Source organism: Pseudorca crassidens, chromosome 15 (genome assembly GCF_039906515.1).
Source record: "Pseudorca crassidens isolate mPseCra1 chromosome 15, mPseCra1.hap1, whole genome shotgun sequence".
Classification (NCBI taxonomy): domain Eukaryota; kingdom Metazoa; phylum Chordata; class Mammalia; order Artiodactyla; family Delphinidae; genus Pseudorca; species Pseudorca crassidens.
Genome location: NC_090310.1, coordinates 30,141,428 through 30,164,017, shown reverse-complemented (window position 1 = coordinate 30,164,017; position 22,590 = coordinate 30,141,428). Strand labels below are relative to the sequence as shown.

Sequence of the window (22,590 nt, the reverse complement as noted above, 5' to 3'; positions counted from 1 at the left end):
TGTAAAGTGCTTATCACAGCACAAGGGACACAGTAAGTGCTCAATAAATGTTAGCACGTATTATTACTTTGTGCCAAAGTGCTGAGCCCCTCCCCCCTACCAAGAGGGACCACGGCGTAGGGTCAGGCATCTCAGACTCTAGAGCTAAACTGCTTGGGCTCAGTGTCCAGCTCACCACTCACTTGTGCAAATTACTTCTCTGTGCCTCGGTCTCCTCATGTGTAAAATGGGCATAATCACAGTACCTTCTTCATGGGGTTACGTGGCGATTCAATGAGCAAATATGCTGAGAACAAGAGCCTGGCATCCAGTTCCCTACGTGTGGGCTGTCATTATTACACACATCCGTGTGTTTCATTCTCACCTCTGCCTGGAATGTTTTCCCAGCTCTTCACATGGCCTGCAGGACTCAGTTTAAAGGACAGCTCCTCAGGATGGTAGTAAATGCGGACACCCCTCCCCCGGCCTATCCCGTCACTAGTTTATCTTTTTCACACTTATTTGTTGTGTTGTCTGCTCTAGTCCTAGGATGTGAGCTCCAAGAGTGCAGGTAACCTGTTTGTTCACTGCTGTGCAGAGGCACCCTCTGCACCCAGCAAGGGGCCTACACATAGTAAGGGCTCAATAAATGTTTGTGGAATGAACGAATAATTCTCACCACAACTTTGCTTTCTTTATTTGCTGTATTCATGCCACAAATATATAGTGACACCGTGGTGTACTCAATAAATGCTCAAGGTCCCTGCTCTGTTAAATCTTGCATTTTAGTAAGTTTAAAAAACTCCCTGGGCAGGGCTGTCGGGTGTGGTTGGGCAGTCTGTGCACTGCACAAGGCGCCTGGACATGGGACCAATGGGGTCTGCAATCCAGTCTGGGCTCTGCTTGCCAAGCTGTGAGTCCTGGTGTGGAGCAGTGTCTGCCCAGAGGGGCACCTTTGTCATTAACACAAATTCATCTTATGAGGTGGGTAAATGACGGTCCCCACTTCACAGATGTGACTTGCCTAAGGTCACACTCCTGTAAAAGAGGGAGTCAAGATACAAACTCCACTTCTGACTTCTCTGGAGGGTCACTCTGCAGGCATAGGCACCGGAATTGCAGGCAAGTGCTGGAATTGCTCCCCATTTGCTGGGTGGGAGAAGGGAGGCCCAGAGGAATCAAGGCAGCTGACGTCTGGAGACACACTGTCCACTGACGGCATGATTCCACGTTCAGTGGACTTCAAGGCCATGCACCTTTTAAACCCTTGCCTTTCCCCTCAGGCCTCTCTCCCAAAGAAATGTCTCCCTTCTCCTGCTCCCCTTTGTCTTGAATGTCTTCCAGTTCACATTTCTTAGCAACCCTTCTTAGAATCACATGAAGACAGGTGGTATGTAACTGCCTTCTCTTGAGTTCTGCTGGACCTTTCCTCTCCCACACCTTGGTCTCCTCACCTGTAGAATGGAGCTGACCACCCACTCCTTGTTCAACACAGTATATACGTTGAAGTATATACGTTGATGCTTTGAAAAGCATCAGCTGTTCTGCAAACGGGGAGAATTACTGCACGTGGACCCAACTTCAGTCGTTCGTTTGCTCCTTCCCTCACCCGCCCACTCCCCTCATCTTTAGGGGAGATCTACCATGTGCCCAGCACAGGGGATCCCCACCTCCGACTGCTCTGGGATTCAGGCCTGATTTTCAGCTTGGCCACCAGGACTTTCCCTCCACAACCAAGGTGGGCCCTTGCTTGTCAGGCTCGTGGAAGCCGGGAGGGGGCCGGGTTGGGACTCCGACACCAACGCAGCTTGGACAGACTCTCCAAACCCCACTGGATCTCCAACTGGGGAGGCCCTGACCCTTCTGCCCTTTCTCAACCATGAGGTTCTCCATAAGGACTCCTTTCCGTAATCTCAAAGGAAAAGAACAAAACAAACACCCCCCACCCCCGCAGGGCCCCAGGGGTTGGAGTTGCATACATTTGTTTAATTGAAAGAAGTTAGCCTCCTAAGTATTGCTTTTACAGGTTTATCGAAGTCAAGTATTCATAACCACTCGCATTTTCGAAAAATATTTCTGGCAGGAGGAGCACTGTCCCCGGTGCAATGTATCAGTTCTGGCAACTTGATGGAGAGCAAACAATTTGAAATGAATGAGTCAAAACCCCACCCTCGGTCCCCCAGGTGTTCTTCTTTTCCTCTGAGTCACTCTCTGAAACAATGGCTGCATCTAAGCCCGGCCTCGGGCCAAACCCCGTTGGGCTTAGAGCTCCACTGGCACCAAACAGAGCTGGGAGTCGCTTTTGCGTGTGAAGTGTCCGCTCCGAAGATTAAGTGGGAGAAGCAGATGCAGCCGGGGGTGAAGAGCAGGGAGGCAGACTCTGGCTGGGTTCCTGTAAACATCCATTGCAACGGCGAAAGCTCGGAAGCCAAGGCAAGGCCGTTTGCGCGACGCTGCAGGCGGGCAAGGTCTCCGGGCGCCCCTGCCTTACCCTTTGGGCAGGGGCGCGTGCCTTCCGGACCTCGGCACCCAGTCTCAATCTCTCTGTCCCACCATCCTGGGTCTGGACGGGCACCTCTCTGTTGGCACAGGGCTTTCGAGGGGAGCAGGCCTAACAAGAGGGACAGAGGGGCGTTACCAGCACGGAAGCACCGCCCCACCACCCAACTGGAGGCTCGAATTTGGGGAACCACCAGAAACTTCAGGCTGGGGGTGAGGTCCTATAATTTTTTATTAAAAAATTTTTATGAGTGTGTCCGATTTCTAAGGACCCTAGGCTGGAGAAGCGGTGCAGTTTCACCTGGGAGAGGAAGGACTGTCACTATCTTGGGAGATAATCCCCAGGAGGGGGATCCTGGGACCTGAAAAGGAGCGCAGCCTGCTCCAGGGTCACCCGGGGTCTGCTGGCTTACTTGAGCTCTAGGGCAGCTGAGTCAGCTCTGGCGAGTGGGCAGGGCTTGGCGGCAGCTCCCACCTTGCCCGGAAGATGCTTCGCAGCCTACAGGAAGGCTGTGGCCACAGCCAAGCTACTCAGCAGCCCCACTTGGCTCGTTCTCCCAGGACGCAGCATCATCCCCAGCGCCTGGCTCCCCGCACGTCCTCACTTACTGTCCCTTTCTCTCTCTAGGTCCAGCCGGGTGCTAATATGTTTGCAGCATCTCGTATTCTCACGCCCACCCTCCCTACAGCCTCCACAAGTCCCGCCCCAGTTCTGAGCCTCACCTCTGCCAGCTCACCCTACTTCCGCAAATGTCATCGAGCATCAGATAAAACGTATACATTAAACACAGCGTGTATTACTGTTCATCAGGCGCTGCTGCTATTGGGGGCAGGACAATCCTCTGATGAGGTGGGGGCGGGGGAGGACCCGTTCGGGGCACTGCAGGAGGCTTAGCAGCATCCCTGGTCGCTGACTGCTAAGTGCCAGTAGCATTCCCAGTCCCTGTGACAACTAAAAATGTCCCCTCACCCCATTTCCAGGGGCCACCCAATGGGGCAGAACTGCTTCCACTGAGAACCATGAATCTCCCCATTTTATAGGCTAAGAAACAGAGGTTCAGAGAAGCCAAAGCTGCATAACTGTGACAAGCAGGGCTGGCAGTGGACTGGTGACAGCGATGCAGACAATCACAGTCAGGGCAGCTGCCACTTCCTGAGCTTTTACTGTGTGCCACGAGCCCTAGGCAGAGCACGGGTGCCTCGCCCCATTTCCTCCACTCACCCTCCCGAGGCCGACTGACCTGGCAGCTTCCACCTGCAGGGACACCCCTCCTTGCCTGAGGCCTCTCCACCTCTAGAGCCTGCTTGGACCCCAGGCTGCAAGGGCAGGCAGAGCTTCCCACAGCTGCCTTCCAACCAGTAACGGCCAGAAAGCTGGTGGATCAATACCCCAGCTCTCACCCAGCAGCTGGGATGACTCTGAGGCATATTCTCCATCTACACTGGTTCCCAGAGCTCCTGAGCAGGACTGAGCCCAGGGCTGCGGTGGTAACCTGCTAGATGACACATCCCTTCCCTGTCTCACTGCCCCCCTCCCCACCAGTAGTTCCTGGGATCACCTCCCAAGAAAACAATTTTCACTTGAACCCTCGTCCCAGGGTCTGCTCCCCGGAGAGCATGCCTGAGATGGAGCATTACAAAGACCATTTCGTCCAACCCTCCCAACACCCCAGGAGTTAGGTACTATAATGATTCCATTTTACAGATGAAGACACTAAGGTTCAGAGAGGGTAAGAAACTTGTCTAAGGATGCTCAGCTCTCCAGGGCTTTGTCCTGCTGGAGATCTTAAACACTACATAATCTCATACCTCCTGTGTGCCATGCCCTGAGCTGAGCACTGGGGACCCTAAGATGAGTGCAGCCTCTGCCTCTGACACACAATCTAGTGAGCAATTTTAGCCCAAGTTAACACACTGACGCTGGAAAGAAGCACAGGAGACGGATGGAGCCCAGAGTCTGGGGAAGGCTGTGCACAAAGGACACGCCAGGTAGAGGGAGGGCTGGTGATCAGGTCCTGGAACCTCCTGTAGTTTGGTTTGGGGTGGAGAGTAAGGGGTTGAAGGCTGGCCATGGGGGAGACATGGCTGGAGAGGTGAGCAGGGGCCAAATCGGCCAAGTTTCTTGCGTCCTCTGCCAGATTCACCTCCTAGTGCCAGCTAGGAACGTGCCCTTCCACTGCTCAGAGATCTTCCTCGGCTCCCACTGATGACACATGCAAGTCCTCTCATCCTCGGGCCCCATCCGGTCTCCCCACTGGACCTGGTAGGCGGGAGGGGAAGCCGGGGCTAAACCAGAGCATCAGAGGGCTCGGCCCTCCAGAAAGGTGTTCGTGGGTTCCCCTCCTGTCCTGCCAGGAGCCCACCTTTGGCTGCCCTCCCTCCTCCAAGGAGACTCTGGGGTTCCCTGTTGGGGTCAGCAGTGGTGCTGCCGAGAGCACTGGCATCCAGGAAACTGGAGCAGAACTGTTTATTCCGATACAGCATTACCAGGGCTCACTGCGCACTCCCCAAGGCAGGGGATGGTACTTGAGCTCATCTCAGACTTGGGCGAAAGGGCTGTTAGAGAACATGGGACCACCCCTTGGAACAGGGACTCACTCCCCTCCCAATGCTCGTGACAGCAAACAGCATTGAGTCCCAGGCGAGCGTCAGTCTGGCTGGCGCGACTCTGTCACACGTGCTGACCTCCGATGGGAACAGGTGCAGAGCCTTGCAGGTGCCGGCTCCAGCTGGAATTCACTAACGCCCTCTCGTTCTCATTGTTTATCTGTAGGGTCACCTCTATTTATGGCGAATGATGCCAGTTTTCCATTTCTGATAGTAATACTATAAAGTTCCTCTTTTTCCACATCATGAATTTCACTTTAAAAAAAGCCTCCGGTTTAAAGACAATAACTGCATAAGTAACTGTTCAGGCAACGAGCAGATAGAGCAGAAATTGTTGATGGTGTCATATGAGGTTTAGGAGACCCTGATCTGAGCTGGTCACTCCACAGAGAATGAAGGGGCCCAGAGAGGGCGGTGACCTGCCCTAAGCCACAGAGCACACTGAGGACAGAGGTGTGGCCCCAGGCCTCTGTATCTGTGGCTGGAGGATGTCCTGGGTCCTCTCCTCTGTGCCACACACCATGGCTGTTAAAGGTCAATCCCTTTGCTCCTTTGATTACAGGTCTGGTCTCATAGCAAACCAGCTGACATTTATCAAGTACCTGTGCTTACCTTGTACTATCGGCTTTAACTCATGGCTTAGCTCGTTTATTCCTCAAAACAACCCTAGGAGGCGGGGCCAAGGAGGACCATCATCCCTGAATTTCAGATGGGGCTCAGAGAGGTTACGCTTGTGACTGAGCAATGCCACACAGCTCATAAATGGCAGAGCCAGGGTCTGAACCTCTGTGGTCTGACGCCACGTCTATCTCAGTTCCGCTCAGCATCTAGTTCATCTCTTTCCTTGGGCATCAGAAGCCCCGGGCTGAGAAGCATCCTGAGGCTGCAGCTTAAGAGTCCAGGCACTGGCTTCTCCAACCTCCTAACATCCTTAGAGCATGACTCACCAGCTATTGGCTTTGGCTGTTTTTCTTTCTTTCTGAAACTGTAACCTTTCATTCCAGGCCACTCCCCAGAGCTGGACAGAAGGAGTGGCTGGCTGACTGGTTTGTCATCAGAATGACAGCTGGGCACTTGATCCATTTTAAGAAGCAATGTCTCAGCTGGATACCCCTGTGGAGATGCTGCCTAGTTTGGTTTGGCTTAAGGGAGAAAATGACCTTGTGTCTTAAAGGTGCTGGTGGGATGATGCTCTGGACCTGCTGGAAGAGGATTCTTTTTGCAGTTGGGCCGTCCCACTGTCCTGCTCCCATGGGGTAGCCAGGGCAAGGTCTGGAATTGGCCCATCTCGAGTCATTCTGGCTCTGCCCCTTCCTAGCTGTGTGACCTCAGGCAAGTCACCTAGTCTCCCTGGAGCTGTGCCCTCATCTGAAACAATGCCTACCTCATCTGGCTGTTTGTTACGAGGATTATATGAAATTGTGTTGGTGGAATGCCTGCAATACCCAGTACACACGGCCCCTCCCCTCCGTGTCCCCACCTGTTCCCAGCTAGAAAACACACAGGGCAGGGGCGGGGGGTCTCCTCAGTGCAGGGGGCCTTCTGAAAGGGGCAGCCCTTTCCTCCTCCAAAGACCTTGCCAGCTGGACGCCCATGGCTATTCCTCTTTCTCAACGTACCAACCAGCCAATTAAAGTGGCTAAAGACAGAAGTCACCCAGATATGATTTGCCCACTGTCTCCATTGCCGTCTCAGCGCCGGGCCACGCAACAGGAAGGCCTCTGCCTTGTCCGGTTGACGAGTGCGTGGCCTGAAGGGGTGGGAAAGGAGATCCTGCCTGTCTGCCTGGGTCCAGGTTCCTGATGGAAGCCAGCGTCCGGGCCAGTTTCTCCAGAGTTTCTGGATTATAGGTCAGCTGTTGATGTTCCTCAGCCGTGGGTTCTGTGAAGATTCTTCATCCAGTACGTGTCTCCAGCTGGCCTGCACCCCAGACTCAGTGAGGCCTTCTGAAGGGCAGCATCTGCCCAACACCTTCCTGAGTCCTGTCACAGCCAAGAACCACCTGGACTCCTATTTATTTAGTATTTTAAGTCAAGGCACTTTTTTCCTCAAACCCCAAAATTTTCAAAGGAATCTTTATGTCACTATCATGAATAAAAACAGTATCATTTATCATAAACAGAAAGCAACACTAAAAACAAATGATGAAAATGAAACCATTACTAACTCTAGCCAGATACCCCTGGCCTGCAAAAAGGGAGCCTGGGCCTGGTTTCTCTGCTCAAAAGGGAAAGGTAGCAAGTGTCCAAGAGGGGGCAGGACACCGACAGGTGGGTCACACTAGGCTTTGGTGTATTCACTGCCTCCCGGGGATGCCTGTGACCTGAGGACGCCTGAGGACCTCACTGAGGGAAGCACTGGGAATGTGGCCAGGAGGCCCCGCTCGTCCACCTCACAGCCTGGTATCTAGGGCAAGTCCCTGAACCTCCCCTAGCCTCAGTTTTCGGCCCTGTCTAATGGAGCTAATGAGCGCTGTGCTGCCTGCTTCATGGGGTGACGCTCAGGGGAAGCTAAGTCCCCTGTCAGGAAGGATTCCCAGGAATGGAGCCTGCCCCTTTGGGGGTGACTGAAACTGGAACCTGCTCCCAGCCACCCCCAGGCTTGGGGCCTGACAACTATGAGGGCACCAGCATCACCTGGGCTCCCAGGCACCAGTTATCACGGCCCTCGGGCTCCTTCGAAGGCTGCCCACACAGACACACCCTCCTTGGTAACTGGCCCTCACACAGAGGGAGGGGGCCTGAGAAAGGGGAAGGCTTCCCGGGCCAAGCCTCCTCTGGGTGTGACACGCCACCAACACTGATGGCATCATTAAGAACCAACTACACGACCATCAGCATCTCATCTAATGTGCATGAGCCCTTCAGCAGGTACTAACTACTATCCTCCCCATTTTACAGAGAAGGAAACTGAGGCTTGGGGAGGTGAAGTCACTCGTCCAAGGTGTTGGTGGAGCTGGGATTTAAACCCAAGTCTGTCTGACTTCAAAGCCTCGAAGCATCAGTCTTAGGGGGTACATGGAGATGGCCTGAGATAACACTGAGACACACCCAGTGAGCTAGTGATTGGCTTTTCTTCGGTTCTTAGCCAATCTTTATGATTGCTTGGACAAGAAAGTTTCACTTTGGTGCCGGAGTTTATCATGTGACAGTTGCTAACCTGACTTTTTAACGAAGAACCAGGGGCCCTGAGCCTTTAGCTGGCTTCAGTAATTGGCCAGAAGTTAATGACTTTGGCACTTAGTATTTTTATCCATGCCAAGTGATGCTGGTTGTCTCTTTTCAGTGACATAAACATTCTTTTAAAAATAAATTCACACACAAAAAGTAGATTTTTAAAAAAGGAAGCACTAAAACGAGTGTACTTAAACTATAAAGGGAAGAACAGTAACTTTGCAGTGGAGAGAGCTGGCAGACAAGACCTTAGCCAAGTGGTCAGCATTAACATCACCAGTAATGAGTGATGACAGACATCACGTGTCCCCCAATACGATGCACTCAGGACACACACTCACTTCTCTGTGGTATTCCTGCCAAAAATGCACCATCCGAATCTAATCTCAAGAGTAAACATCAGACAAACCCAAACTGAGAGAAAATCTACAAAATACCAGACTTGTACTCTTAGACTTCCCTGGCAGTCCAGTGGTTAAGACTCTGTGCTTCCACCACAGAGGGCACAGGTTCAATCCCTGGTCGGGGAACTAAGATCCCACATGCCGCGCAGCACACCCAAAAAATAAACAAAAAAAATAAAAAAACACCAGACTTGTACTCTTCAAAAATGTCAGTCATGAAAGATACACAGACTGAGGGACTGTTCAGACTGAAGACGGCACAAGAGATGTGACAAGTGATACAAAGCGTGATCTGGGGTTGGATCCTGGACCTCAACTGCCCCCCGCCCCCACCCACCCCTTTTTATTGTGAAAGGCCACTATTGGGACAATTGATGCAATCTGAATGGTCATAGCTTAGATTGGTCATACGATTGTATCAATGTTACATTTGCCGATTTTGACAGTTGTATTGTGATTATGTAAGTGAATGTCCTTGTTCTAAGGAAATACACACTGAAATATTTAGGAGAAAAGGAACATAATGTCTGCAATCCATTTTCAAAAATGGTTCAGAAAAATATATATACATGTACACACAGAGTGAGCATTTTGCATACATGAGCGAACGTGGCAAATGCGAATTGATGCAATTGGTGCATTTTTTGTGAAGTGTGTAAGGGAATTCTTTGCAACTTTTGTGTAATTATGAAATTATCTCAAAATAAAGTTCAAAAAAAACCTCAGAAAAAGGAGTGAGAATACATATGAGGCAGGCCTGGTAGAGCCAGGTGAGTGGTGTTCCAAGGATGGAGGTTGGGAGTCCCCCTCTGGAGGCCCCCTGCACCCTCCGTCAGCACTGGGTCAGAAGGCTCCGCTGTCTTACTCACTTTGTACCCCTGGACCCTCACTGTCCCTTTCTGAGACTCAGTTCCTTTATTTGAGAGATGGGGATGAGGATTCCTGTCCCTTTTATTGTGATCTTGGTTTCCCAAAAGCAAACTATGCTTTCAGGAGTCCCGGGGGGGGAGGGGGGCGGACAACAGCAGATAAACCAGGAATACAAACGGTCAGGTTGATAGGAGCCCTTAATTTCTTCGTTCAATAAAACAGATGCAAGGGCTGTGAGGGTTTGCCTTGGATGAAGTCTCCAGTTCGCATAACTCAGGCACAAGGGAGCAGGAGCCCTGGCATCTCAGTTGTCTTGAGACACAGATTGGGGTCTCCTCCTGTCCAAAGGGGAAGCCAGCACACTTCCAAGGCAGCCTCACGTCAGGACAGAGGTGGAGAGTCGGCTGGGACAGGGGGTGCACACGCCTCCCCTCGTTACCACCCTCTCACCTGGACGACAGCCACAGCCTCCCACCTGGCTCCCCTGACCCCACCCCTCCGGAGCTCCACTGTCCCCAAGGGAGGTTTGGGTTTCTAAGCAGGGAAGCCATATGCTGAACCTGGGTGTTCGGCTGATGGCACAGGCCACAGATTGGCACCAAGGGACCAGGGCAGGCAGATCAGGAAGGAGCAGCTGTAGCGCCCAGTCGGGACACTGACACCAGGGAAACCCTGTAATAAGTAGACTAGTCTGGTTACCCTTAGCTCCAAATCTGGCCTCCACCAGGCGATGCTGACTGTGGCAGCAACGCTTTCCAGTCTCTCCATTTCCAGCACAGAGAGGTTCCTCTCCCAAAGCCCTCCCTCCGTGGCAAGAGAGGGCTGGCAGGCACCAGCTGCTTTCATCAGGAACCAGGACAAATCAATCCAGCTGAGCTGCCTCCACACTGGAACCACTGGGAAGTGAGGACTCTCCCCAGTTCCTGGGCCAGTGGTCCTTTCCCCGGAGAAGGTGGGAGCTCCTGATCCCCACTCCCTGCTCCTGGGCAACGATGAACACTCTAGGAAGACCACAGAGCCGCAGCTTTCCTGGGCTCCAGGCCTGGTGGCCTTTAGAGACCACAGGGCAGTGGGAAAGGTCTCTTGAGCGTCCCAGGCCAGCAAGGCCAAGTGGGAAGCCTGTCCTGGTCGTCCAGACCGGGACCCACCCAGCACTCAGGCAGCTAGTCCTCTTTTGCTCATTGTGGCATATAAATATTCATTCATGAGTGTACGTGCAGGTTTATACATTCACAAGGGACTAAGTGTACACACCTTCCATTATGTCTGACTGTTAACAATAATAGTGGTTAATTTTAATATATTACTTACATACACGGGACGGTCTAAGAGCTTTACATCTATCTCATTCAGTCCTCAGAACGAGGTAGATTTTCATTATCCCCGCTTTATAGAAGAGGAATCTGACACATGGGGAGATACGTAGCATGCCCAAGGTCACAAGGATTGGGATTTGAACCTAGGTCATCTGAATCTAGGGACTTTGCTCCTGATCATGACCCTAATACTGCCTCCTTAAATAGGTGCTCAGCAAAGGTCTGAGGAACTGAATTATGTGGAAAAAAGAGAAAAGAGAACGAGAGGGAGTAAAATGAGTGCAGCTTTCATCTTGAGATCACCCCAGTCCCCAGTGCCTGGCGTGCCCACGCCCTTAGTCAGTGTTTCCTGGATCGGCCTGTGTGTAACATCAGATAGTGCCTACGTGAGAAAGAGCGAGAAGGAGCGAGATTTGACTACTAGTGTTCCTCCGCTTATGCAAAGGGGCCGGGACAGGAGGTGCAGTCAGATCATCTTTAATCTTTCCCACAGGCTTTTCCTGCTGCTAGCCACCCCTCCCCCACCCGAATCTGGTGGCTTGGACCTGGGACTGAGCAAGGAGGGACGAGTATTTCCCACAGCCCCAGGCCTCCCCACCTGCCAGAGTCAGGCCCTGTCACTTTGAGAGCTTTGCAAGATTGTCCCTGAGACACACTTCCTGGTGTTTCTGCTCAAACAGCGTTTGCTGCAAAGTATGCCAAAGCATTTGGGCTTCAGTTTTTGTTTCAGAGTATGCCAATGTTTTCATTTGGAAGGGGAAGTGTTTCTGTTGATGTGAAGAGATAAAATAAGACATTCTTCACCAAGTTACACTGACTGAAAGTCAAGAGCTTGGCTTGGGGGCAGGGATTCATCTTAGAATCCCCAGGGCCTGGCAGAAGAGCAGGGCTAACGTTTGTTGAATGACCCAATGAGTGAATATGCAAAAGGTCTAGAACCAGGTGTGGTATGATCAATACTCAGTACAGGTTCTGAACAGACCCCATAGGTTCTACCTCCAAAAGGTGTTCTTGGTCACTGTGTGTTTCTCCACCTTCACTAACTTTGCCTCATCCAAGCCTGCATCACCTCTGGCCTGAGCAACTAACCAGCTCCTAACTGGCTTCCCTATTTCCGCACTTGCCCCTACGGCTCATCTTGCCCACAACCGCCAGTCCTCTTTGCAAAATGTGGACTGGAATTGTCTCATGCCCTGACTAAAACCTTCTGATGGCTTCCCATCGCTCGTGGCCGGGCCTCCCAGGTCCTGCATGATCTGGCCTTGCCCACCTCACTGACTTCTCCTGGGGCTGCTCTCCTGTCACACTGGCCTCCTTTCAGTTGCTGGAAGAACCAACTCTCTCCCCTGCCCCTGCCCCTCCCCCTCCCCCTCCACGTACTTGGCACTGCGGGTCCCTCTGCCTGGATAGCTTTTCTCCACAACTTTTTTTTTTTTTTTTTGCGGTACACGGGCCTCTCACTGTTGTGGCCTCTCCCATTGCGGAGCACAGGCTCCGGACGTGCAGGCTCAGCGGCCATGGCTCACAGGTCCAGCTGCTCTGCGGCATGTGGGATCTTCCCGGACCGGAGCACGAACCCGTGTCCCCTGCATCGGCAGGCAGACTCTCAACCACTGCGCCACCAGGGAAGCCATTCTCCACATCTTTACATGTGGCTCCTTCCATCAATTTAGGGCTCAGCTCAAAGGTGTCATTTCCTCAGAGAGGCCTTCTCTGAAGCCCCTGTCTGAAGCAGCCTATCTCTAGTCTTCTGTTTCACTTACTGAGGCATTTATTGAGCACCTACTAGATGCCAGGTGCTGTTCTAAGTACCGAGGAAATAGTAATGAACACAATAGAGGATGCCATGCCTTCTTACATGCCTTCAGAGCTCTCAAAAAATCTCACGGCCTTGTTTGGGAACCTGCTCATCTTCTCACAAAGTGCCAGGAGGGCTGGTGCTGAGTCTGTCTTGTTCACTGTGTTCACCCGCCAAGCACATTAGGTACTCAGTAAATATCTGTTTAATAAAAGAACAAATTGATGGATGGATGGCAGGCAGGCAGGCAGGCCAACTGGTTAGGTACGCAGAGCAGCTGACACATGCTACACCTGGCACTTGGCCCTGGCTAAGGTCTCCCTGAGCTCAAATGAAGCTTTCTTCAAAGAAATCTCACTGTCAGCCCCTCAGGTTGACAATGCTAGTGGGTCCTGCCCGCCTTGCATCACCCTCTGACTATGGTCATCTTGGCTAAGATAGGCAAGAAGACGGGGGTAAACGTAGCACGCTTGGGGTGAGTGACATTAGTGTCCATCTTCCAAAAGGAGCCCTTGTGACTTCCCTGGTGGTCCAGTGGTTAAGACTCCATGCTTCCACTGCAGGGGGCACGGGTTCGATCCCTGGTCAGGGAGCTAAGATCCCACATCCCACATGCTGGGCCGCCAAAAAAAGGTAAAAGGAGCCCTTGCCCACCACCTCAGTATCCCCCCACCACTGCCACTCAGGACCTGTGCCTAGCACCGTCCAGCTGAGGGGCTGAGCCGAGGAATTCCTTCCTGTCCCATGAACCCTCACCAGGCCCTCTCTCCTCTAGTCCAGCTGCCTCTCTTCCTTGCTGTGACTTTGGCCAAATCTTCCTCCTTTCTGGATCTTCATTTCCCTCCCAGAAACACACAAGGTGGGGCTGGATACAGCTTCCTGGTGGCAGCTCAGAGGCAGGACTTTAACAGCTCAGTGCAATGATCCTGTGGTCCCTTCTTCCGCTGGCCCAAGAGCCCCTTGAGTTTGCCTTGCAAACACTGCAGGCAAAGCCACCCAAGCACCAACCCCCTCGCTGGCCTGGTCTGTGAAAGCAGCCTGCGAAACTGGCAGCCCCTGAAGATTGGAGCTGCTGGCACTCTGAAATCTGACTCCAAACCGGCAGCCAAGCCGATGCCATAGGAAGTACAGGGTTCTGTGCTGAAGGAGGTTTCTCCTCTCACAGCATCAGCCTGGAGCCCTTGCTCTCAGTCCCCACCCAGTCCCCAAGGGGCCACAGGACAAAGGTGATCAGTGCCTGGCTTCCAACCTCTTTTAACACTGCAAGTCTTTATCCTTCCAGGACTAATGAGAATCCCCCAAAAGCCAAGGTCACCATCAAGACAGGTTAAGGATGGGGGGAGGAGTTGACAGGCCTGTCTCAAATGTATCTGGGTGCAAAGGCTTTGACAGTTGGTACTACAGCTAACCAAGAAGCGACTTAGGTCCTGCCTCCCTTCCCTTCTTCAATAGCTGTCACCTTCACTAAGGGGAAGCTTTCCTGCCCTAAGGTCCTAAGAAGAGTCCAGCCATTCCTGGCATCCAAACAGACCTGGAAGAGGTGGATGGAGAAACCAGAAGCCTGGGGGAGGGGTGTGTGTCCGGCTTGGGATGCCTCCCTCTTCCTCGCCAGCGCCCCAACCCGCCCTCATCCTGCGCAGAGGGCACTTACAGGCCTCGGAGGCCGAAGAGGGCCTCGTCCTGGGAGTCCCATCCCTGGCCAGACGGTGCCCTCAAACAGCAGCGGCGGCATGGTTCGTGCGCCGGTCCGGGCCGAGGGTTGCGGGTCGTGGGGAGAGCGGGGGACAGCAGCCAGGCCTACTCCAAGTAACCATCGAAGACGTCGAGCTCCGAGTCGGCATCGTAGAGGCCCGAGCCGGGGTCGGAGAGCACGCCGAGGTCCACGAGCGCCTGGTCCATGTCCTCGGGCAGGAATACGAGGCCCACGTTAAGGACGATGTACTCCATGAGGAAGGCGTAGTATAGAATCAGCACATTGACGAAGAACAGGCCCACGTAGAACATAGAGGGCAGCAGGGGCGGCGGCACGGAAGGGACCAAGGGGCCCAGCGCGTCCAGGTGGGCCGCGACCCGGGCGCCGGGCATGCAGGGGGCGGCGAGGGCGGCGGCGGCCCGGCGATCCCAGCGAGCTCAGCCGCTGCGGCGCCCGGGCGGCCGGCGAGAGGGCAGCTCAGCCATCCAGGGGCGCCCGGGGGCTGGCCGAGGCAGCGCTGGGCCCCGGCGGTGCCCCCCCTGGGATGTGCGTCGGCCCCTGCGGAGGCGCCCCGGCCCCCGAAACGTGCCAGGAGGGTCACCCCACCCCCAGAGGTGCCCACACGGCACTGTCGATCCACCCAACGGTCAGGCGGGCCCCTGAAGTGGCCGGCAGCGGCCCGGTTCCTCCGATGCTCCCCGCTCCCGCTCAAGGGCCCTCGCAGCGCCTGCGGGGACCCCACCGCAGTTCAGCGTCAAGGGCCAGTCCCGGCGACGGTCTCTTCAGCCGCTCCCGGCCGTTCCCCGAGCCCCATGCGCACCCCAGAAGGCCCAGCACCCATTGCTGCGACCGCCGCGTCGCCCTCCTGGTAGCGTTCCGAGCACCGCCTCTGGAGCAGCCCTGCGCTCATTGGCCTACCGCCCCCTGCCCTCGCTCATTGGCTCGCCCAACGTCCGAGCTCACTGGCCCGAGCTGTCCGGGGGCGGGTACCGCCTCGCTCCGCCCCTAGAACCGCTGGCTTCTGAGTTGCTTTACTAGTTCCGGATTCAGGGCCGATCTGGAATCCAATTCGCTCTGCGAATCCGCGACAGAGTAGGGGGAGGGGAAAGAGTCAGAACGCAATTCAAACCTAGACGTATCCTAAGGCTACAAAAGCAGAAGGTAACCGCGAGCTTCATCAGCACCCGGCTGGACTTGAGTACTGGCGTCACGCCTTTTTGGGACTCAGTTTACCTGCTGAAAAAGGGGGCGGGGGGGCAGGGGCGGTGGACCTTACCTTGATAATTTTGGCCTTTCCTAAAGTGGCAATTTTCCACGGTGGGGAAGATCAATCAGTGCCCCCTTCATCTCTCCAAATTCTGGCTGCTGGAAGGTCTGCCCCCTCAGCGGGGCGGGCCGGGGATTTTGGTAGATGGAAATCTGCCTAATAGGGTTCCGTGACACCTGAGTAAAGAAACTCCCGGCAGGTCAGACCTGCAGCACTAGGGTTGCTTCTTGTTTTTACTTTGTAAAACACGTTTTAAAACAATAATAGTACACGTGGTTAAACATTCAAACAACCAAGAAGTACACAGAAAAGTGAGTCTCTTCCACTCGCTGATTCCCCTCCCCAGCGGTAACCCCTGTACGTCCTTCAGGAGACTGATTTTGCCCAAGGTGGCTCCCAAAGGAGTCCACAGACCTTTAAATCTCAGGTCACGTTGAGCTGGGTGCTCTACAGGCATTGCTTAATTGGAGCCAGATGGGGAAGCGTATGTTACTCATTTTTGCTGATGAGGAAACTGAGGCCCAGAGAAACAGGAGGACCCTGGAAGCTGCTGGGCCTGTGGGTGTTTGGAGGCCAGAACCTGCCCTCTTTTCTCCATGACTGTCTCTTGCCCCTTTAGGTGAATTACACAGCAAACCATTAACCCTCCAACTGCTGAAGGTGAAACAAATCTTCATTCATTCATTTATTCACTCTGACAATATTTGTTGAACATTTATTATATGCCAAACCTTGTGCTAAGCACTGGGGAGAATATTGACCCTTAGCCCAATTCTGTCCTGGGCACAGTTAATGGGACACAGTAGACCTTAGATAACTGTGAGGTGTAGAAATGAATGAATGGATGAATGAATGGTGAACAGGGCAGTATCGCCTCCATGGAGCTTCCCACTCCCGATACAGGAGAGAAATTTAGATACATCTTCTTGGCTGGTGTAGGAAGCTGTGTGTTTCCTTATTTTTATAAGTGGGGTTGTTTTGCAAATGGCATGGATTTTCGGCGAAGACCAGAGAAATGCTCTGAAAGCACAGGACATTCAGTTTTGGTACATTGTTGCTTGAAGGCCTTTCAATATTTATTTTTTAATTGAAGTAGAAAAAGAAAAAGGCTGTGAGGACAAACCAGGACGTTACCGGTTTTGTGAAGTTTCGTTTGTTGGGGCATAAAAATAAGGGTGCCTGGGTTTGAACCTTGGGTCTGCCGCTTATTAACCGTATGACCTTGGACAAGTCAATCCCTCTGTGATTCAGTTTCCTCCTGGGTAAAATGGGGATAATAGCAGTACCCACCTCACAGGGATGTTGTGAGAATTAAATAACAATATATGTAAAGCGCTTAGGGCAGTGGCACGCGGCATACGCCAAGCAACAGCTATTCTTAGTCTTATCATAAAGGTAATAATTGTTAATATTGTGGTAACTTTTATTCCCCAATCTTCACGGATTCGTTTCTCAGGGCTCCGCCCATAGGTTTCCCATTCCCGCCTATCCCTAAGATACTGCGGACTGTCCTCCTCTCGCTCCGCCTCTTTTCCAAGGTCGCCGGCCTGAAGTTGCGTGATGCACTCCGGGCCTTGTAGTTCCTTCGGAGAGTCTTGTCAGCGGGGGCCTCGCGGGCGAACTGCATTTCCCAGCGTTCCTCGTGACGGCGCCGTAAAGCGCGGCGGTCGAAGGGCCGGTTCCGGCTGAATGTCAGTGCTGGACTGTGGGCCGGGGGGGAAGGGGGTTGGCAGTCTCTCGAGCACCTCAGCCGCTGCTTCCTCCGCTTGTGCCGCCGCCGCGGGCGCCTGGCCGCTCGGCCGCTTGGGCATGAGACCGTGAGGCAAGCGACTGGCCGGGGCCGCCGACATGTTTGGCCGCTCGCGGAGCTGGGTGGGCGGGGGCCATGGCAAGTCTTCCCGCAATATCCACTCCTTGGACCACCTCAAGTGAGTGTACTGGGGGCAGAAGGGGGAGGCCGCGGGGCTGGACTTGGGGATGGAGGCGCATAGCCCCTGGCCGGGGGCGCTGGGAAGTGTGAGAGCGGAGGCGGAGGGCCGAGAGAGGCGCTCGGGAAAGGCTGTGCGGCGGTTAAGCGCTAGGGCTCTGGACTTAGGGCGCCTGAGTTCGAACCCTGACCCCGTAGCTCCTCTCTGTGTGACCTTGGGCAAGTCGCTCCGCTTCTCAGAGTCTCAGTATCCCCATCTGTAAAGTAAGGGGATGAGATTTCGGTTTACGGATGCAGACTTCGGTCTTGCTGGGGCCGGACGATGGGCACCAAGCTTACCCGGGGTGGTGCTTCTTAGGCTGGACAGCTTACGGGTCAGAGGTCTGTATCCTGGAGTCAGACAGATGTGGGTTTGAACTTAAGTGGATGAATTTAGGCCTCAGTTTCCTCAGTTGTAAAATGGATATAGTGAGAGCACCTGCTTTCTACGATTGTTTTGAGGGTAGGGTCAGAGAATGTATGTAAAGGTGGAAGCTTCTACAAGTGCTCAATAAAGAACAATAATTAAAAAACAAACTAGTGGGCTTCCCTGGTGGCGCAGTGATTGAGAGTCCGCCTGCCGATGCAGGGGACACGGGTTCGTGCCCCGGTCCAGGAAGATCCCACAGGCCGCGGAGCGGCTGGGCCCGTGAGCCATGGCCGCTGAGCCTGCGCGTCCGGAGCCTGTGCTCCGCAACGGGAGAGCCTACAACAGTGAGAGGCCCGTGTACCGCAAAAAACAAACAAAAAAGTAGTTTCTTAGGGGCGTCTAAAGCGTCAGAAGTAGAGCTCCGAGGGAGGCCGGTGGCAAAGGTGGTCCTGGGAAGCAGGAGTACACAGAGTGGCTTTGCAGTTAGACTGGCATTCAAATCCTGATTCCACCATTTAATGGCTTTGTGACCTTGGACAAATTGTTTCACCTGTCTGAGCCTCTGATTCCTCATCTGCAAATGGGAATGGTGAACATTGTGCAAGGATTCAGTAATATTGTGCGTGGAAAGAGATCGATCCAGTGTCTGTTATACAGTTGGTGGCCAATAATGGTAGCAGTGTTTATCAGCTGGGCAAGGCCTTCCCAGACCACCCTACCTAAAGTGCCTCCCCTGCCTCAATTCCTTTCTGTTAGATTTCATTCATTTGATTAATCTCCACTATCTGCAATTATCCTGTGTGGGTTTTTGTTTTGTTTTGTTTTGTTTTTTACTGCTGTTCTGTTTGCTACTAAACTGGTACTTCCCGGAGGGCAGAAATGGCTTGTTTTGCTCAAAGCTGTATTCCCAGCATCTAGCTCTGAGCCTCTCAATAGATACTTAAAGAATGAAAAAAATTAATGAATCGGGGAGAGGTGCAGAGCATGCAGGCAGAGCCTAGGATATTTTAGCGGGGGGGCGGGGTGGAGGTGAAGGAAAATAGAGACCTTTGAAGAGGGAATGACTTCAGGGAAGAAAATACAGTGTTGAGGGGTGGGGGGAGAGAGTGGGGGAGTAAGCAAACCTTTGGTGGTAAGAAATTGGCTGATTTCCAGAAGGAGCTCTCAGGATTACTAATGGGAAAGAAGGATGGAGAGGGCGGGCAGGGAACAGTAGGAGGAAGACAGGGGCCCCTGGAAAGTGTTGGTGGGAGGGAAGTTAGATGGGGGCTTCTCATTTGGCTGGGGGTAGGGGTGCTGTAATTCTCAGCTGTGTCCTTTCTAGCATGGAGCAGGTGTTTAATAAATGTTTGTGGGTCTCAAAGAGTGAGCGGCAGGAGGGATCATTATGTAATAAGGAATGGTTTTTGGGGGTGGTGATGAGAGAGGACATGGGGAGGAGAGAGGCCTAGGGCAAGCGCGGGGCTGTGTAGGGAAACAGGAATCTTAAATGGGAGGGCAGCTGGACGGGAAAGGGAGAGGCTTAGAGATTTCAGGAATTTAGAGAGTGGGTGGATGAGGCCGAGAAGGGGAGGAGGGATATCTAAAGGAGGTTGGGCCTGCTGCCAGCATCCAGGTACCTGCAAGCTCTCACCTAACTCTGCCTGATTCTAACCCTTTTAAATTACTTTAGTAATTATTGAATGCATTTCGGTGCCAGGTGCTTGTTAAGGAATTCCTGTGTGTTATTTCCTTTAGTCCTCATAAGTCTTAGGAGTTGTCAGAAATATTATTGTTTCCATTTTTTAGACTGGAAATTAAGGTCCAAAGAGGTTCAGTCACTTGCCCAAGGTGACAACAGCTGAACAGTGTCAAAGCCAGGATTTGACTTCAGTGTTTGCACTCATTACACTGTCTTTTTGAGTAAAATTTCCTAAAAGTCAGTTTGGGAAGACTTTCAACTTGGCTGAGTCTCACTGCCCAATGGCCATCTTCGCCCTCTGCCCAGCCAGGGAATGGTGAAGGTTCTCAGGTTCCTTTGAAGTATCCTGGGAACTGCCCAGGTTCATTGTTCAGGTCACACGGCTGTTGGGTGCTTTTTGGAAACCAGAGCTGCCTGCCCTGGATCTGGTGGATCAGCTGAATCCACACTGTAGCCTGAAGAACCTGGCGATTTGTGTGTTGGAGGGGGGCTTAGAAGATCCCAAAGCGACTTGGGAAAGAGTGCCATAAACAGCTAGTGCCCACCCCAATGCTTGGGCACAGAACAGCCCGTTCCCTGAGGGAGCTCGCCGGCTGGTGGGGGAGATAGCCATAGAGCCAGTGACTGTGGTATGACAAGTGCTGGGATCACCGTAGGTTCAGGGCTTTGTGGGAACCCTTCTTGGAAGCCCTCTGGGGGAGGCAACCAGAGCAGAGTTGTCAAGGATGAGCAGGAGCCACCGTGTGGACACGGCCCTGGGGTCTGTGGAGTGTCAAGGTGGGGCTGGTGGTTATGGGACACAAGGCTGGAGGTGGAACAGGGCTTGGGCCTCCTCTGATACAGAGAGCCACCAACCGTTGCGGGGCACCTGGGACTAAAGGGTTTCCCAGGACATGGGACTTTCAGTGCTAAAACTGGGAAAGTCCTGGGCAGCCAGTACTAATTGGTCACTCTACCAGTGACAAGTGACAGTTCCTAATACACTGTTGCCCTGACCTAGGGCAGTGTGGGTAGAGAGGAGAGATTAAGATATTTAAACGAATTTAGAATTGACAGTTTTGGGAGGGGGGCACGCAAAGCATCTGAGAACCCTCTTCCTTTTTTTTTTTTTCTAAATAGACTTTACTGTTAAGAGCAGTTTGAGATTTACAGAACAACTGAGAAGATAGTACGGGCAGCTGGAAACCCTTTTTGAACCACATTATTCATAACATTCCTGGCTTTCAAACTGTAAAGGAATCTTGCTGTAAGACAGGGTTTTACTTTTGCTAATTAATAGAAAGCTGTGTACTGTGGTCTCTGTCTACTGAATGGAGTTAGTGATTTAGTTGAGGCAGATTGAAATAGTAAGAGGTCATTTGCTACACATCATGGGTGGTTTATTGCCCAGACTAGTGGCAAGGCTGTGACATTGACAAGCGGAAACCTTGACTGATGGAATTGCCTGATTGCTACTGAAGCATCACCTTCACTAGGGACTGCGAGTCCACAAACTGCTAGAACTTTCTTGGTGTTGGGTTGTGTTGTTGCCTTAATTGTAATCGCCTTTGTGTATGGGTCAAGATTCTTGGTTTTAAGTGACAGAAGCCCAGCTGGAATTGCCTTAAGCCCCAAATGGAACTGATTGGCTCTTGCCACTGAGCAGGCTGTCCTAGCTAAGCCATGGCTGAGTCTCAGTGTTCAGACGAAGCTGTCTGTACGTGCTTCTTTCCAGTTCTTGTCTCCGCTTTCTTCTGGGTTGGTGTCATTCTCAGCAAGCTCCAGGCTTACATCATATCAGCTTAGCAACCCCTGGGAAAAAGAGAGCTTCTTTTCTTAATATTGCCAGCAGAAGTCCAGAAATGAGCACCATTGAACCAGCCTGGGGTCTCATGCCCGCCCCTGAGCTAGTCACTGTGACAGGGGGGCATGGGGTACTCTAAGTGGCCCTTCCCTGGAGTCAGGGTGGCATCAGCTCCTTCCAAGCTAGTGGACAGAGAGTGAGAGAAAGGGATGGTTCAGCGTAGGAAAATTAGGGAGAAGAGGAATGTATACCCAGCAGGCAGACGTTCACCTACTCTTGGTATATTCAACTTTTGCCTAAGATAGCACTGATTATTTTTAGAGCTTGGGGTACAGTATCGCCAAATTCATTTTCTTAGAGTATCATATTCATCGTATCACTCATAGTGAGTCCGACGCATCCATTATGTCAAGTGTAAAGTTCCCCCAGGCCATCAGAGCGCTCCAGACTGTTCCCACCCATCTAAGCTTGGGAGCACAGATGAAGACCCTGTAACCCCAGCTGGGGAGCCAGGAGCATCCTTGGTAGGCAGACACCCATTTACATGGAGACATAAAGGATGAGTGGTTGTTACAGGCAGTAGGGGGCAGGCTGGAAGGGGGGATGCTGCAGGCAGAGGAGACAGCGTTTGAGAAGCCTGCAGGAGAGAGACACAGGGCAAGGGGGTGTGTAGGGCCTGAGAGCAGAGCCATGAGGCTGGAGAGGTCACAGAGCCTAGGTCCCACTGGGCCTTGTAAATTCTGTTGAGGAATTTGGACACTAGGCTGAGAACAGTGGGGAGCCGTGTGCTGTGGTCTGGCCGAAGTTTGGAGAATGGATTGGAGGAGCGTCCCCTCAGGGGCTGCTTCTGTCTTATAGTACGTGAGGGTAGTGCCTGCAGTAACCCAGGAGTGTTTCTTGTGCCATTTCACGTTGATGGTCCTTCTCTCACTCACTGTTGCACACACCTCACCTGTCTGCATCTGTGCTGTCTCCAGATGCCGAACTGTATCCTTAAAATACCAATTCTTGGGAATTCTCTGGCAGTCCAGTGGTTAGGACTCAGCACTTTCACTGCGGTGGCCCGGGTTCAATCTCTGGTCCGGGAACTAAGATCCCACAAGCTGCGTGGCATGGCCACAAAAAACAGAACAAAACAAACCTAAACAATTCTTTCATAAAAATTGCCCTGGTGACTTAAGCCA

At 52.7% G+C, this 22,590-nt stretch overlaps 2 protein-coding genes across 6 annotated transcripts in view; one reads left to right on the top strand and one right to left on the bottom strand.

Moving 5' to 3' along the window:
- Positions 1-1,950: 1,950 nt before the first annotated feature.
- Positions 1,951-15,237, bottom strand: DEXI (Dexi homolog). The gene is made up of 2 exons (XM_067706645.1): positions 14,298-15,237; positions 1,951-2,590 (listed from the first exon to the last, which is right to left on the bottom strand). The coding sequence occupies exon 1, from the start codon at positions 14,729-14,731 to the stop codon at positions 14,444-14,446; it is 288 nt and encodes a 95-aa protein (XP_067562746.1). The 5' UTR covers positions 14,732-15,237; the 3' UTR covers positions 1,951-2,590; positions 14,298-14,443.
- A 2,040-nt stretch (positions 15,238-17,277) lies between these two features.
- CLEC16A (C-type lectin domain containing 16A) overlaps positions 17,278-22,590 on the top strand; it is a 207,772-nt gene continuing 202,459 nt past the window's right edge. For all 5 annotated transcript variants that reach the window (XM_067706637.1, XM_067706638.1, XM_067706636.1 and 2 more), the window contains exon 1: positions 17,278-17,534. In XM_067706637.1, coding sequence (XP_067562738.1) covers positions 17,455-17,534 — 80 coding nt within the window. In that variant the 5' untranslated portion in view covers positions 17,278-17,454. The remainder of the gene's footprint in view (positions 17,535-22,590) is intronic.

What these genes read in the sequence shown, in the direction of transcription:
- DEXI (XM_067706645.1), bottom strand. Translation starts at nt 14,731, where the DNA reads ATGCCCGGCGCCCGGGTCGCGGCCCACCTGGACGCGCTGGGCCCCTTG.